Consider the following 16,380-nt stretch of genomic DNA (forward strand, 5'->3'; position numbering starts at 1 on the left):
GAAACCCTTCTGTAATAATTGCCCTGTTAAAGTTTGCCACTTCTGGGGCGGTTTTGGAAATTTATCATTTGCTTGGAAAATGATAGATTTCTTTTAGGTTTCCAGTTTTTTGCCAAAGAGTTTTGTGAGATATTTGCATATGCTGCTTTTAATCTCTGCTTTGTATGTGATTCTATTTATTGTCATTCTTATTCTTGTCAAAATAGCTTTTGTATTTTTAAAAAATTCTATCTTTCTGTTGTATTCATTTTACTTTTTGTTTTCATTATATCTCTCTTCCTAGTTTCTTTGGCTAGAACACTTAGTTTCTTGTTTCAAAATGAAGGCAATTCATGTTAAACATCTTCCTCTGGAGAATTTTCACAGTGTTGGAAGGTATTAATACAAAGCATTTTTCTCTTTTATTTACAGTTGGTTCTCATTTTCCTTTGTGATTTCTTTGATCCAAGGGATCAATTTTGCAACCTCAAAGTAGTTAATATTCTTTTGGCTACCTTTACCATTACCCTATTACCTTCTGATTTTCTTGACTTACTAATATTGTCAGAGAATGTGGCCTGTAACATTTTTTTTAATTTCATTACTTTTTTTTGGTGTGTGACTAGCATAATTGTTTTTTATATTTAACAAAGGAAAAAATGTATATATGGATATATACTCTGGTCAGGAGAAATAAAGCTGTGAAGTAAGTTTATTTTGCCTGTTTTCTATAAGCAGTATATAGCTAAGTTTTGTTTTTTATTCAAATCGGACTAGTTTCCATCTTTTAATGGAAGATTTGGTCCATTTTTTGTGTAATTACTAATATACTTAAAATTTCTTCCATCTTATTTTGTGTTTATTATTTAACTCAAATTGTTCCTTTTTCTTTTTCTTTTCTAATTTTTGCTGGTTAGTAAGGTACCATTTTATTTTCACTCCTGCCACCAAACCCAGTTAATTTGGGAGATCAACCAGGGTTTTGCATTCCATTAATGGTTACCTTCTATTTTCTTATGCTCATAATCAGACAGATTCTCTACAGTTACTTGAGAAGATAATTTTCCTTGATACTTTATTTACTACTTCACTGTATCATCATAATAATAATGAAGTCTTTGGAATACCTTTACTTTCCCCTGGTGTTCCTTGTTCCCTCTCCCCTCCAATGGGAATATTAGAACAATTTTATTTCCTTCCTACTCTTTCCACTTGATTGACTCATTTATTGAGTAAATAGTTTCAAGTACCTCCAAAGCGTCAAGTACTGTTGTAGCAATAATTTCTTTTTTTTTTTTTTTTTGGGAGATGGAATTTTGCTCTTGTTGCCCAGGCTGGAGTGCAATGGCATGATCTCAGCTCACTGCAACCCCCACTTCCCGGGTTAAAGTGATTCTCCTATCTTGGCCTCCCACATACAGGCACCTGCCACCACACCCAGCTAATTTTTGTATTTTTAGTAGAGACGGGGTTTCACCATGTTTGCCAGCCTGGTCTCTAACTCCTGACCTCAGGTGATCTGTTCGCCTCGGCCTCCCATAGTGCTGGGATTACAGGCATGAGCCACCGCGCCTGGCCTATTGTAGCAGTATTTTGTATATACTAGTGAACAAAACAGACAGAAATCCCTAGTCTCATTGACCTTATATTCCAGTTTTGCTGAAATCATCTAATAGTTTTAGTTCATCTGTTTGGAATTTGTTTTACTGTATGTCTCTTCTGTTTCATGAACCCTTATATAGCACTTTATCCATTCCCAGGCAGTCTGTCTTTATCCACTTAAAATGAATTATACCTATATTGCAAAGTACTCACCATGGTTTACTCCTCATATTCATCTTCCCATATCTTGAGATCTCTGTTAGCCATTTACTAGTATGTTAGTATCATTTCTTGATTATTTTTCCTGGTGGGCTATCAGAGTCATAGATACCCTCACATATTCTGTTAATACAAAAAATACACTCAAAGTGCTTTTTCTATTATCTCATTCAACAATTCACACGGAACACTTATTTGACCACGTGTGGGGGATTTCTCTATTTGGAGATACCATCAGATCTGACAGGTTGAGGGCTCAGTCACCAGGAGTCACCAAGAATATCCCCAACTTCCCACCTCACCCCCTTCAGATACCAGTTGCAAGTCCAGGCCTACAGAACTTCTGACCAACTGGTTTCAAGTTGGGGTTCCCGTGACTTTCTGCTTAGGTTTGATTAATTTGCTACAGCAGCTCACAGAACTCAAAGAACACTTACATTGTGTTATCTGTATATTATAAAGGATATTTCAAAGGATACAGGTGAAGAGATGCATAGGGCAAGGTATGGGAGAAAGGATATGGAGCTTCCATGCCCTCCCACGGCTTGCCACCCTTCAGGAGCCTCTACGTGTCCAGCTATCCAGAAGTTTTCTGAACCTTGCCCTTTTTGATATCCAATTGGATAGACATAATTGATAACCATGTAAAAATGTAATTGGACCAAAAGGGTATGACCTAACACTAGTAGACTGAGTAGGGAAACCCAGCAAGGCCTGTATGTTCAGATTCTTCTTGGCCTCTCTGTGCCACATTCCTTCCTCCAGGGTATGGGGCAGGACCTCATCTGGAATGAGGTCTTATGACCCACAATCAGAAAGGCTGTGAAAGATTAGAGTCCTGCTGTGGGGTAGGTGAAAGGAGGACAGGGGAAGATTAGATTCTATTTTCTAAGGAAAGTGCCCCAACATTATAACAAAAGACTATAACAAGGGCTGTTGGAGTGATATGCCAGGAACTGTGGACAAAAACCAATATATAATTTAGATCAGAATATCATACGTCTTTCTCCTTGGAAGAAGAATAATACTTTGTCTGAGATATAATTCTTATATTGTAAGAGTCTAGCTTCAATTTTACTGCCTTGAAGATTTTATTGTTGCAGTTTAATGTCCAAATCTACTCTCATTTTTTTCCTTTGTGGGTAATTTATTCTTTATAAATTTTTTTAGTGGCGCTCACATTTTATTTGGATTTTGTAGATATATTTGTGTCTTATCAGTTCAACCTGGATTTTAGCTGTTTTAGTCAGCAGACTAAATTTTTTCCTTATACAGTTTTCTGGAAAATGTCTTCATTAATTATTGCCTCTCCATCTGTTTCTGTCCTTCTGAGGAATATTTTTCTGATTCAGTTCTCCAGTTTTGTTTTTGTTTTGTTTTGTTTTTGTTTTTGTTTTTGAGATGGAGTCTCATTCTGTCGCCCAGGCTGGAGTGCAGTGGCACAATCTTGGCTCACAGCAACTTCCACCTCCTGGGTTCAAGCGATTCTTGTGCCTCAGCTTCCTGAGTAGCCGGAACTATAGGCGCCTGCCACCACACTGGGCTAATTTTTGTATTTTTAGTAGAAACGAGGTTTCACCATGTTGGCCAGGCTGGTCTTGAACTCCTGACCTCAAGTGATCCACCTCAGCCTCCCAAAGTGTTGGGATTACAGGCATGAGCCATCACAGCTGGCCCAAATTTTTTATCTTTATGATTTCACCTCACATTTTTAGCTATGCTTTGCATATTACTTGATTTTCTAAGTCAACTCTCAAAGCGACTGTACTCTCTTTGAGTTTCTCTATTGGATTTTTTAGTTGAGTAATCATGTTTTTGTTTTAACTTCAGAAAATCTTTTTGTGCTGAACTTGAATCTCCTTAAAGAGCTCTTATTTCTTTCATTAAAGTCATAGATGGATTATTATTGTTTTGTTTTTACATCAGGGCTCACTCAGCTTGGGTTATTTGTAGTATTCTACATGGCCTCAGTCTTACAAGTGCTGTGAAGCAGAATCATTTAATTCACGGGCCAGTCTTCTACGGAGGTACCTAAAAGAAGCCTTTTGTTTCCTTGACTTCTTTATTCCTACAGCCTCAGTGGTAGGGAGGATCCACCTCACCTGTCCAGCTACTTCTGGCCTTTTTGGGGTCAAACACTACGGGTAAACTCACATGTCATCCTCACTCCTATGGATACACAGAGCTCTTGGAACCAAGCTCTTCTTAAAGTTCTTTACTTTCCTGTCCTTAGTTCAGAGCTTCGTGAAGCTGATCTCCAAGTGAGAAAATCAAGTTCTACTTCCTTTCTCTTCCTTCCTTTTGGCAAGGCCAAAGACTTCACTTATATCCAGCCAGCTACCTTATAACCCAGAAGCCTTTTGGTTTAGGAATGACAGCTAGATTGAAGTGGGGGCTATAGAGGAAGAAAACTGTGTTCACGTCACCACCTTCCCAGATTTCACCCCATCCTCCGTTCTGTTATGCATTTTTATTATTTTTATGAATCAAAAACCAATAATACTTTTGCCATCTATCAAGTGGTCTAATTGTATTTATGCTGAACTTCCTTATACTTGGTTTATATTATTGCAAGTAAGATAGACTTGCAAAAAATATTGACAACTTACGAAATCATCAATTCCTGGGAGACTGGATAGGGAGAGGATTCCTGATTAAGGAAATCTAGACTTAGAAGTCCTAATTTTACACTAGAATAACACCTTTGTTTTCACTATTAATTTAGAAGAAAGGCTTAGCCTTGGAGGCCAACTTTAATTTTATTTCAAAAGTTTATGATTTTGTTAATTTCCTGTCTTGTTTCTCTTGCCAGGTGGTGTGGGGATGATGTGCTCATTGAGTGAACAAGGGAAGCAGCTAGCTATCCAGGTGTCTAATATCCTGGGGATGGATGTGTGTGGCATTGACCTGTTGATGAAAGATGACGGCTCCTTCTGCGTCTGTGAGGCCAATGCAAATGTAGGTTTCATCGCCTTTGATAAGGCTTGTAATCTAGATGTAGCTGGTATCATAGCAGACTATGCCGCCTCCCTTCTACCCTCTGGCCGGCTCACCCGGCGTATGTCCCTGCTCTCCGTGGTGTCCACTGCCAGTGAGACTAGTGAGCCGGAGCTGGGTCCCCCAGCCAGCACTGCTGTTGACAACATGAGTGCAAGTTCCAGCTCTGTTGACAGCGACCCTGAAAGCACGGAGCGAGAGCTGCTCACCAAGCTCCCAGGGGGCCTGTTCAACATGAACCAGCTGCTAGCCAATGAAATCAAACTACTGGTGGACTGACTCCACTGGTAATTAACCAACAAAACCCTTGTAAAACTTTCTTTCTTTTTTCTTTTCTATTTTTAAAACCAACTTGCAATGCTGTTCATGGAGGATGCTCAGGAAGATGAGAGAAAATTAGTAGGATTAGTTGGAGAGAGTGGGAGATAGATGAGACCTCTGCTAGTAAGATGTTACTTTCATTTACAAATCCTACAAATAGAGAGGCAGAATAGGTGGGGTATAGAAAAATGTCAGGCTCTCATAGTTACCCTTTTAAATTGCTAAAAAATGTGTATGCTCATAGGCCATGAGGAACAAATACTTTTTTTTTTTCATGGTCCCTTGCTTTTGTTTTTGTACAAAAAAAAAAGGTTTTGCTACAAATATCCAAGTAGCATAACTTCACATTGTGTTGGAAGATTTGTCATCAGTGAGGAAAACATCTGCTTAAATTACAGGAATTTTTGTATTATACAGCTCTGAAAATTCTGCCATTTCCTTATTAACTAGCAGCTTTAGTTTGTAGTTTATGAAATCTTGAGGGGCTCTTTTACTGGGATTTCTTATTTTTTTGTTTTTTCCCGCTTAATTTGGTGGGAGGTCAAATTGAATATAACCCAATAAAGGCTTCTTAATGACAAAATTGGCATGTTTGCATGATGAAATGGAAATGAACAGTATTGCAATGTCCGGTATACAAAATAACATTTATTCAATGTAGATAAAATTACACTAGTTTAAAATATGTGCATTGACTTGTATTTGTTAGTGTTTTAGTCTTTTTTGAAAGATGTGCTCTGTTAATGTTGCTTTTTTTTTTTTAATACATGCTAGTCTAACATTTCCTGCTCTATGCCTGCATCTTTAACAATGGCCAAAGTGAAGAAAATGCTACCTTTTTTGTTAACAAGACACTGACTTGAAACATGTACATTTAAAGCCTTTCATTTTTTCCCTTTTTGTTTTGGTGGTTGGGCATTTAAATAAGGACAAGGAAAAATATTTTTGGGGGCAAATCAAGAGCCTATGAGTTCTAAGTATAAAGCTGAAGTGATTTCGAATGCCAGCGTTATATATTTGCATTTTTCACATTTTACGAGGGAGTATATGTGTATGTGTGTGCACGCATGCATGTGTATGTGTTTTGCTTTTTGTTTACATCAACTAATCAAAAAGGATAATTTAGAAAATGGAGCATGATGGGAAACAGAGTTTTTGACTTTAAAAAACAGATGAGTTGTTTTCATAAGTAGACTCCACTGGGGTAGAGGTATTCACCTTAAAACATAGGGTGAATAGATGCTTTTTTAGGCCTTTTTGTGTATATGTACGTTGTTTGTTTTTTTCCTTCTGTTTCTAGCCTGTTCAGTGTACAGTTTATTCAAGGCTACATGCTTTTCTTTAATGCTTCTGGCTATGCATTTTCTCTTTTTACATATAGGATTTGGGATTGGGGGTGGGTTGGATGTTTTTGTTTGGGGACTTATTTAGTAGTATTGAGTCTCTTATAGCCCTACTCTTAAGCCTTCAATACTGTCCACTCTTTATATTCCTTTACTTGCAGAATTTATAAAAGCCCCCAAACTGCATATAATATGAGCCTTTAAAACATGGGTAAAACTAATCCCATTGATGGGTTTGGATGGTATGTTAAGAAATGGAGATGCTGCAGAGCCCAACGTAATTTTTTAAACAGCAAGTTTTCCATCTCCCTACAAATCCTCTGAAGCTTTTACCCAAGCCCTTTCTTGCCTCTCCAGTGCTATTTTCCTTCAGATGGACCTTAAACATAATTTCTTGGACACTACTAGAGAGACTTCGAGGCAATAATAAAAGATCAGTATTAACCAGCTATAACAGAGGTTTGATCATGCTTACTTGTACAGTTTTTCCCCCGTTTTAAAAAGGAATGTAATAAAATTTGTTTTTTCCATAGAATTAAATAATATTAAAATTGAGTGAAAGGTTGATTGTTGATGAATAGAATAGTACCTCTCATCTGTGCAGTGTCTCATTTCACCTCAGAGAAAAGGATACATAAGAGGAGTTTGTAATTTATCTTAGGATATTCTAATTGCATTTAAAAGAACTTATCTTGCACAGGGTAAATGGGGGACTCACATACATATATTAATACCTCTGACTCATTAACAGAAAGAAATACTTGGTACTTCTTTCGCTGAATGACCATACTGTGGAGGATGCATACTATTTGGTATAGAGAAATAAATGAGGAAGAAAGAACTGCTTAATTAAATTATCATTCATATGTTCATATAGAGACCATCTGGTTGCCATGTGTATTATGACACATACACTTTGAATAGTTACATATCACAAGTATGTAGTTCATGTTTGTGTTGGTGGGGTAAGGCATCAGGAAAAATGTAGTTAGTCTTTTCTTAACTTATACCAAATTAACCAACTATATTATAGGAAATATGTGAAATTAGCTCATTAGCTTTATTCACTATTATGCATTCACATGATATTAAAACGTACACTCACATGTTAGAATGAAAAGAGCAGTAGTTATCTTAGATTTTAAAAACATGGATATCTTCTTGAATTCCTTCAAGATTGAGGTAGAGAATAAGATCAAATCATTCTGGAAGTACCCTAAGGAAACAGCAGCAGATATTTAGGTTAAATTTATTTTCGTAATTGTTTAATAACTTTTGTATAATCTTCATTGCTATTATGAGAGAGAAAATGTATATATCAAATATGTGTAATGATAAAATCTGAATTGTAAAATTTTTGTATATTGTTAAAATTGTAATTCTAAATTGTATTTCAAAAATAATTATTTCTGATATTGTTTTTATGTCACCCATGATGAAAACTGGACTTTATATATCTAAACATACAAGTATGAACTATTCTATTTAAAATTTTTAATAGTTTTTTTCTTTTTTGGTGCCTATAATTGATTGGTCATTTCTGCTGGCTTTTCTCCAATGAACATTGAAATCTTTCTGTATATGTTACCAATAAGAAAACTACCCTGGAACAGTAGAAAAACCCAACAAGAGACTTGGCATTCATCAAGCACATTATCAGACTTTGAGAAGATATTGAAGGCATTGACTTTGAAAATCATCTCTTTTTCTCAAGAAGAAAGCAATGGAGAAGCAAATTTGCTTCATTCAGTGAATCCCCAGTTTGGGGCTTGTGGGGCTTAGAGACATTGTGAAATCAAATCTTGTGTTATACTTTTCTCCTGGCTCACTTTTTTTGAGAAGGTTTATGGGCTATTTGGCTGGTGAGACACGATCCCCTCCTAAGAAAATGTAGGTGCTCAGACAGGTAACCACTGCTGCTACTGTTTTTATTTGTTTGTTTGTTCAATTTTATTTAAGATTTGTTTTTGTTGTACTAGGATTTTAAAAAATGTAATATATTGCAGGATTTATAACCAGGTTCACTGACTGCTTGCTTGCTTTCTTTTTTTTTTTTTTTTTTTTTCTTCTTAAAAAAACAAAACAAAGTTTCATTTAAAATACATTTAGGCACCTTTGGAGCTTGGATTTTGGAATGTTTCAGTAGTGGACAGAAATCTGCTGTTGGAATCTTCTAGTCTTCCAGGTTTAATTTGAAATGTTCTTAGTTTTGTTTTGGATTTTTGTGTGGTATTTTATTTCCTTTATACCAATGCCATTTTGCCATGCTGTTTTGGGGTGGCTGCCTAACTCTAGTGAAAATTCTTTCTATATTAATGAAAGTTTGGCCTTTGAAGATCCTTAATGTTTTGCATTTTTTACATTGTTTTTAAAGAAATATTCTAACTGCTTGCACTGTTACTGTTCTTTACCAGCCTTTTCAGGAGCCAAAAAAACAAATACAAACAAACAAAAAAATACCCAGAGAAAAAACTTTCCTTCTTCCCCCTTCCTGATGATGAGTGAGAAGTATTGAGAACTTTCGGGGTCAGTGCCCTTCTAAACTCCCCTTCCCCCAATAATGCAGCTGTATAATGAATGGTAAATGCACCGGTTTGGATTCAGGCACAGCCCCAGTCTGCCTGCAGGTAATTTAACTCTTTCTCCTTTCTTTCCATCACTAGGCTAACTTTCTTTTTTAAAACTTCCTTTCTTTACGTACTTTAAAAAGTAACCATGGGTTTGTCATAATTCTCACTTTAAAATAATGCATAAATGTATCTAGCAAATAATATGATTAAAGAAGAGCTTTTGGGGGTAAAGTTTGACTTGGTTATGATATACTCAAGACTTTCTTGGGAATTTTGTTTAGCCATTTAGATGACTCCATTTCTTGCATATATGTCTATAATTAAGTATTTCAGAGTGTGAATTTTTTGGCTTTGTTTTTGTTTTGGGTTTGTTTGTTTCTTCCATTGTGCTACTCTGGCTTAAGCTTTTTCAGGGGTTGGTGTTCCGAATACACAGTGAGCTCACAGTATAAAGACATCAATTAGGAGTTGACAGGTATGGAAAACTAGAGTTTTGAAAGGTAAAATTAGGCTCTAGGTTATATATATGGTAAAAACTCAACATAGCATTCATTTTACCTTAGTGCTTCTCTCTGTGACTTTATAAAAGTGAAAGGGAATAGTAAGACGAAGATAATACAAAAAAATTTAGTTCTTTTAGGAGCAATGTGATTTCAGAACTAATCGTTTTAGCATTTCTAAGATACTAGTTCTAACAAGGAGATGTGAGCAGTTTGAGATTATCAGAAAATCATGGTTTAAACCTTCAAAAATTACAGGTTTGAACAGATAGGAGGACATTTCTGAAGCACAAGATGGCTAAGCACGTTAACCAAGGACATAAAATGTCAGGGATAGGACTACAACTCGTCCATTTTAATAGCCTTTCTGTTAGGTAATAAACTAAACTATCCTCTCCTCTGTCTTTACCCCAGTCTACCTACCCATTCTTCCTTTCTCCTATACTTCCTAAAGTTTTAGCTCTGAGCTTTTATTATTTTGGGATATTGTCATCTTTCTAATAGGTAGAATTTTAGTGAAAGTAATCAGGACCTTTTCAAGATATACTTCTGCATAATTTCATCCTGTGGCTTTGGACGTACTATCCAAAGAGGCTATACGTCCAGCAAGTCACTAGTTAGTGAATAGGAATTCTTGGCTTGTAATGCCATTTCTTGTAGCTGAAGGAAGACATGTGATAAGTGATTAACCTGTTCTGTGCTTCAGTTGACTCTTAAAAGGACAGTCATTCCCTTTAAGCATCTTAAGACAAAAATATTTATCTGTTGAATTGGAATTTACTAACAGAGGGAATTTGAATTGGAATTTACTTCCAGCTGCACTCATGCAAGAATTTGTGATGTATACTAAAAAATTTAAAAAGGCTCATTCAGGAGAGCCTTGTACTCAGCAAGAGTGGCTAACATTAGAGCATACAGACTATGTGATTGTATAAGGCATGGAGAGTTAAACAACCTCCGGTCAGCTGCCTGTTTGAATACCACTGACTTGTTAAGAATGATCTTGCTTTTAGATTTTACCATATTCAAACTTATTAGGTGAGCCTTATATAGCATATATACCTGGCTGCTATTGTGGGGTTTGGGAACATGAGGGGTGGGGTGAACTGTTGTTGTTTTAGGTTTCAGTCAGACAGACATCCCTGTGCCTCAGTTCCCAGAAGCACAGCAGGCCTCTAGGAGCATCCGTGGGAACGGCGCAGTCCTGACATCACCAACTCTCCTGCTCAGGCTCATCCCATATACAGAGGTCAAAGGGTGGGGTTTGAGATTGGGGGAAGGAATGAGAAAGTAGAAGCAATGTCACTTCAGTGCCACTGTTGACTAGTCTTTGGTGCTTATGTCAGTATTTGTTTTATTTCCTGATTTTTTAAAGTTGGCAAAACTACATATTTTTATCTTGATGAAGGCAGTGGGAGGGTGGAACAAAAACAAGCCATTACTGCTATTTCTAGTTCATTACCGGAGGACTGTCCCTTAATAGCTAATGTAGAATAAATTTGAAACATAGACCTAGATGGCAAAAAGAATGGGAATAGAAATGAATCTCAGGATTTGAACAAACAGAAGACGTTTATGCTGTGTTGATCCCCAGTTCTACAACTGCTATTACATTTGTCATTCTGTCTCCCCTTTTCCCCTAATTCTTTTATGTATGTATGTATACAGTTTGAGGAAATGTGCATCTATGGTCAGTCCTTTTTAAAAGACTTAATGAATTTATTACTCTTTTGCAAAAAATATACCCACTGCTTATATGGGCATACAAATGCTACCCTATTTTAAATGTAGGTGGCGTATGTGTTCGTGTTTTAATGTATTCAGAGCCATTGGGCAATAAGCAGTCCAGAACATTGAAAACTCAAGCAGGTAAAGCACCTAACACCCTTAGTTTCTAGAATTACTTTAAAAAACTTTTATATTGCTGCATCTTCCACAGTTCTTTGGGTAGTCTCTGAACTTAAAATTTGTAGGAGTTGTAGACTACCTAAATTTTTAAGTTATGGTATTTGTTCATAGGTTGTAGGGGTAGGTAAAGAAGGAAACAGATAAGAAAATGGCTTCTTGAGGTGGCAGCTGCTGAGTGGCTAAATCTTACCACTTTCTTTCTACTTTTTTTGGAAATTTTCCCAGCTTAGCATGAACATGGATCATACAGTGTTTGATTTTATGTGATTGAGATTTTTGTTTTTTATTTTTGGAGGGAAGGTCTTGGAGAAACATTAAAAAGTTGGTGTATTTGCAAAAATACGAAATGTTAAAGGAATTTTTTCTTATTTAATCTGAATGGTAAGCAACAACTTTTTCTATATACCCTTCTGCTGCAGCAGACAACTAAACTGGTAGGTGGCAGCAGAGGAAGGAATTCTTCAGATTGATGGCTACTGACTTAAAGTCTGCATAGGAGAAGAGATAGAGCATGACATACCAAGTGAAGCAAGGGGGACAAAAATGGAAACAGGACTAAGATTCCTGCATTTTGACTCTAAATGGTAAGTTATCTTTAACTAAGAATGTGTTTTTAGTCTGATAGCAATGTTATATAAATTATATGATTGGTACTATGGCATGTAATCATAAATGCCTGTAGGTCCTTGCCTTAACATTGAATTTGACCTCACTGGTAAACTGTCATTCTTTACTTTGAATAATAACTAATAGTATGTAAAATTAGGATTTTCTCCTCAGCATGTTGGTATATGTGACCTTTAATTATGGCAAAATTATGCTGACAGTAAATCTGAATGTTTTTAATTTGCAAGATAAATAAAATATGCATTGTTAATCATTTTATACAAATAAAAGGTTCTGGCCACGTACTGTGGCTCACGCCTGTAATCCTAACACTTTGGGAGACTGAGGAGAGTGGATCACCTGAGGTCAGGAGTTCAAAACTAGCCTGGCAAACATGGAGAAACCCCATCTCTACTAAAAATACAAAAATAAGCTGGACGGGGTGGCGGGCACTTGTAATCCCAGCTACTCGGGAGGCTGAGGCAGGAGAATCGCTTGAAACCCAGGAGGCAGAGGTTGCAGTGAGTGGAGATCAAGTCACTGCACTCCAGCCTGGGCGACAAGAACAAAACTCCATCTCAAATAAATAAAAATCAAAACTAAAAGATTCTTCCCTTTTTAGTGGGAGCTTTGGGAGATAACAAAAGAGTATAATTGGAAAAAAATTACTGGGGGTGGCGTGATCTCTTCCAGCTGGCTGTCTAGGTCAAGACCCATTTCTTTGTCACTGTGCCATGTTCCACTCTGCCATCAGTTCCACCCTGCCTGTTTACCTTTCTCTCTTGCTTATCTGGCTGGGCTTTTCCCCTGTTCCTCTATCTCTCCCTGTCTTTGTGCCTCTCCCTTATCCCAGTCTGTTTGTAAGCTGCTTTTTCTCACATTCAGTCCTGAATTTTAATTATCCGATGTTGCCATTTTCCATCTCTGCCTGCCTGTGTTTCCTAAGAGAGTGTGCATGTCTGTCTTTCTCTTCCTCCCTCTCTCCCCACTTTTCATTTGCATTCTTCATTAGAATTTGACTAGACTGAATAGAAATTAAATGATACTTTGAAGTTCTCTAGAATTAAAGAATGTAAATTTCAATTTATAAGATGCAGACCTGTTTATTCACCCAACTACTTATTTATTTTAACTATAGTATCTGTTGTTTCTGGCAACCAAGCTGTGTATGATCAGTTGGACAGAAATGAAAGGCATATGGTTCTTATCTTATTTCAGCTTTTTTTTTTTCCTTGAGACAGGGTCTCACTCTTTCTCTACTGTACTTGAGCCTGGGTGACAGAACAGTAATTTTGATTACTATATAAAAATTTTAATGCTTTAGAACTGAAAGAAAATGATAAACTTGAGTTTTAATCTGAATCAAAAATTGTTTTTTTCTGTAATTTATTGTTAAGTTAACCTGGAACACAAGAGAGCATTTAACTTGAATTTTGTTTGTCTAGGCATATTGGCACAATAATTTTGTTTTATTTTGTATGTTCTACAAGGAATTTTCGTTAGATTTTTTTCTTTTGGTACAATTTTTCTGACTAAAATGCAGCATAATTGTCTTTATTATAGGATTGCTAAGGAGTAATAGTACAGAGACATCTTTGTGGTTTTATACACACACACACACATATATGTATATATATGTGTGTACGTGTGTGTGTGTGTATATATATATATATATATTTTTTTTTTTTTGAGACAGAGTCTCGCTCTGTTGCCCAGGCTGGAGCGCAGTGGTGCGATTTCGGCTCACTGCAGCCTCCGCCTCCTGGGTTCAAGCAGTTGTCCTGCCTCAGCCTCCTGAGTAGCTGGGATTACAGGCATGTGCCATCATGCCTGGTTAATTTTTGTATTAATTTTTGTATTCTTACTAGAGACGGGGTTTCACCATGTTGGTCAGGCTGGTCTTGAACTCCTAACCTCGTGATCTGCCCGCCTCAGCCTCCCAAAGTGCTGGGATTACAGGCGTGAGCCACCGTGCCTGGCACAATTTTTAAAGTTAGGAATATTCAGTGTCTGAAATGGGGTTGTTTTGTTTTTTTGTAAAATGTTATTTCTGTAGTGCAGTTTAAATTAATTCCCTGGAGGCTGGGCACTGTGGCTCTCGTCTGTTAATCCCAGCATTTTGGGAGGCCAAGATGGGAGGATCACTTGAGGCCAGCCTAGGTAACAAAGCAAGACCCTGTCTCTAGACAAAAAAAAAAAAACTTTGGGAAAATGTATTTAACTAAATAAGCTGTCTAAAATAAGTCACAAAACTTGCAGATTAGAAAAGGAAGCACATTTTGGCTGTTTTGGTGTCAGCATCTTAAGTAGAAAATATTATGGACCTATAAATTGAACTTATGACTATTCACTCACTAGAGAGAACAATTTCCAGGGAGTTAGAATAGTTTTTCCTGAAGGAGAGTCAAATAAATTTGGGAAATAAGGTTGCTCTTGTAAAACAGTAATAGATTTAGCTTTTATTTTTTAATGATAAGAACATTAAATGCCTTCTAAGTCAGAATCAGAGTATATCTTTGTTAACTGAGCTCACCAAGACAAAGTGATGATAACACAAAACTGTGGTTTTTGGTAGTCTAATCAATTTAGAATGTTTTATTGTCATGTTATTTGATTTTCTGTCTTTATTTGTATTTTTTCTTATCCTGGTTATAGAGACTTTTAAAATCTATGATTTAAATAAGTTGTGTTTTTCCCCTCTAGGTTCTTTTGAAGTAACCAGTGATCTTTTTTGCTTACCCTCATCAACAGAATGGATGAAGATAGATTTGACTGTGTGCTTTTTCAAGTGGAGAATATGAATATACAGAACAAGAAAGCAATAACTCCAACCTGTTTGATTCCGTCTGTTTTCTAAATAAAGAAAGACACCATGCACTGGAAATAACATAGCATGCAGTGTGACTTGTTCTTTATATCAGTTCACTTTGGTCCAGATATCTAGACTTGATTTCTAGCTCCACATGTCATTCCCTTTTTTCTACTCTTCGCCTTTTGCTCTTGAGTCCTTTGGTTCTTAACAGACTGAAATGATTACTCCTTTTGGCACATAGGTGAGCACTATTCAATGGATTTTCCCTTGTCCTTTTTAATCACACTTTAATCTGTCCATGCTGAATAGTTGTTGCTGTACTTTTTAATCTCTGAAGAAATGCAAACTTCTTAAAAATTTCACCCTGAACATCATAGAGTGTACTTACACCTATATGGTACAGCCTACTATACACCTAGGCTATGTGGTATAGCTTACTGCTTGTAAGCTACTAGCCTGTACAGCATGTGAATACTGTAGACAATTGCAACGCAATGGCAACTATCTTATTAAAATTTAATGGCCGGACACGGTAGCTCATGCCTGCAATCCCAACACTTCGGGAGACTGAGGCGGGCAGATCACTTGAGGTCAGGAGTTCAAGACCAGCCTGGCCTGGAAACCCTGTCTCTACTAAGAATACAAAAAATTAGTGGGGCATGGTAGCGGGCACCTGTAATTCCAGCTACTTGGGAAGCTGAGGCAGAATCCCTTGAGCCCGGGAGGCAGAGGTTGCAGTGAGCCAAGAACACACCACTGCACTCCAGCCTGGGCGACAGAGCGAGACTCCGTGACCAAAAAAAAAAAAAAAGCATGATGCTGGGCATGGTGGCCTATGCCTGTAATCCAGCACTTTGGGAGGCCCAGGTGAGCAGATTGCTTGAGGTCAAAGAGCTCGAGACCAGCCTGACCAACATGGTGAAACCCTATCTCTACTAAAAATTATATATATAAAAATCAGCCAGGCATGGTGGCGCATAATCTCAGCTACTCAGGAGGCTGAGGCAGGAGAATCGCTTGAAAAGCCTGGGCACGGTGCCTCACGCCTGTGATGCCAACACTGGTAGGTTGAGGTGGGTGGCTCACTTGAGCCCAGGAGTTCAAGACCAGCCTGGGCAACATGGTAAAATCCGGTGTCTACAAAAAATGAGCCCAGGGTGGTGGTGCACTCTTGTCCCAGCTACTCAGGAGGCTGAGGTGGCAGGATCACCTGAGCCCAGGAGATCGAGGCTGCAGTGAGCCATGATCATGCCATTGCACTGCAGCCTGGGTAACAGAGTAAGACCCTGTCTCAAAAAAAAAAAATTATCATCATTTAACAAGTTTATTTTTAAAGCATGCATGGTAGTGTCACCTTGGATCCTCCAAAAGGCAGACACCAAGGTGGAGTCAGATACACTAGAGCTGTATTGAGGGAAATGCCTGTGAGGGATACAAGGGAGAGGGATCAGTAGGCAGGGAAGGCCTTCAGAATGCAATGTGCATGTGACAAGAGAGAAGAGAACTCAAACCTCAGCTGCTCT

General features: G+C 37.4%; 1 protein-coding gene across 20 annotated transcripts in view; it reads left to right on the top strand.

The window, feature by feature from the left end:
* The window catches only part of RIMKLB (ribosomal modification protein rimK like family member B), a 103,929-nt gene extending 88,993 nt beyond the window's left edge, over positions 1 to 14,936 (top strand). For 8 of the 20 annotated variants that reach the window (XM_024931281.5, XM_063592988.1, XM_063592979.1 and 5 more), the window contains 3 exons: positions 4,613 to 9,088; positions 11,859 to 12,023; positions 14,749 to 14,936. In XM_024931281.5, the coding sequence (XP_024787049.1) occupies positions 4,613 to 5,076 (464 nt within the window). In that variant the 3' untranslated portion in view covers positions 5,077 to 9,088; positions 11,859 to 12,023; positions 14,749 to 14,936. Of the gene's footprint in view, positions 1 to 4,612; positions 11,401 to 11,858; positions 12,024 to 14,748 lie in introns of all 20 variants that reach the window. The other 12 variants (XM_063592989.1, XM_063592993.1, XM_063592994.1 and 9 more) reach the window with 9 other exon arrangements.
* Positions 14,937 to 16,380: the final 1,444 nt, after the last annotated feature.

The sequence above is a fragment of the Pan paniscus genome, chromosome 10, assembly GCF_029289425.2.
Source record: "Pan paniscus chromosome 10, NHGRI_mPanPan1-v2.0_pri, whole genome shotgun sequence".
Taxonomy (NCBI): domain Eukaryota; kingdom Metazoa; phylum Chordata; class Mammalia; order Primates; family Hominidae; genus Pan; species Pan paniscus.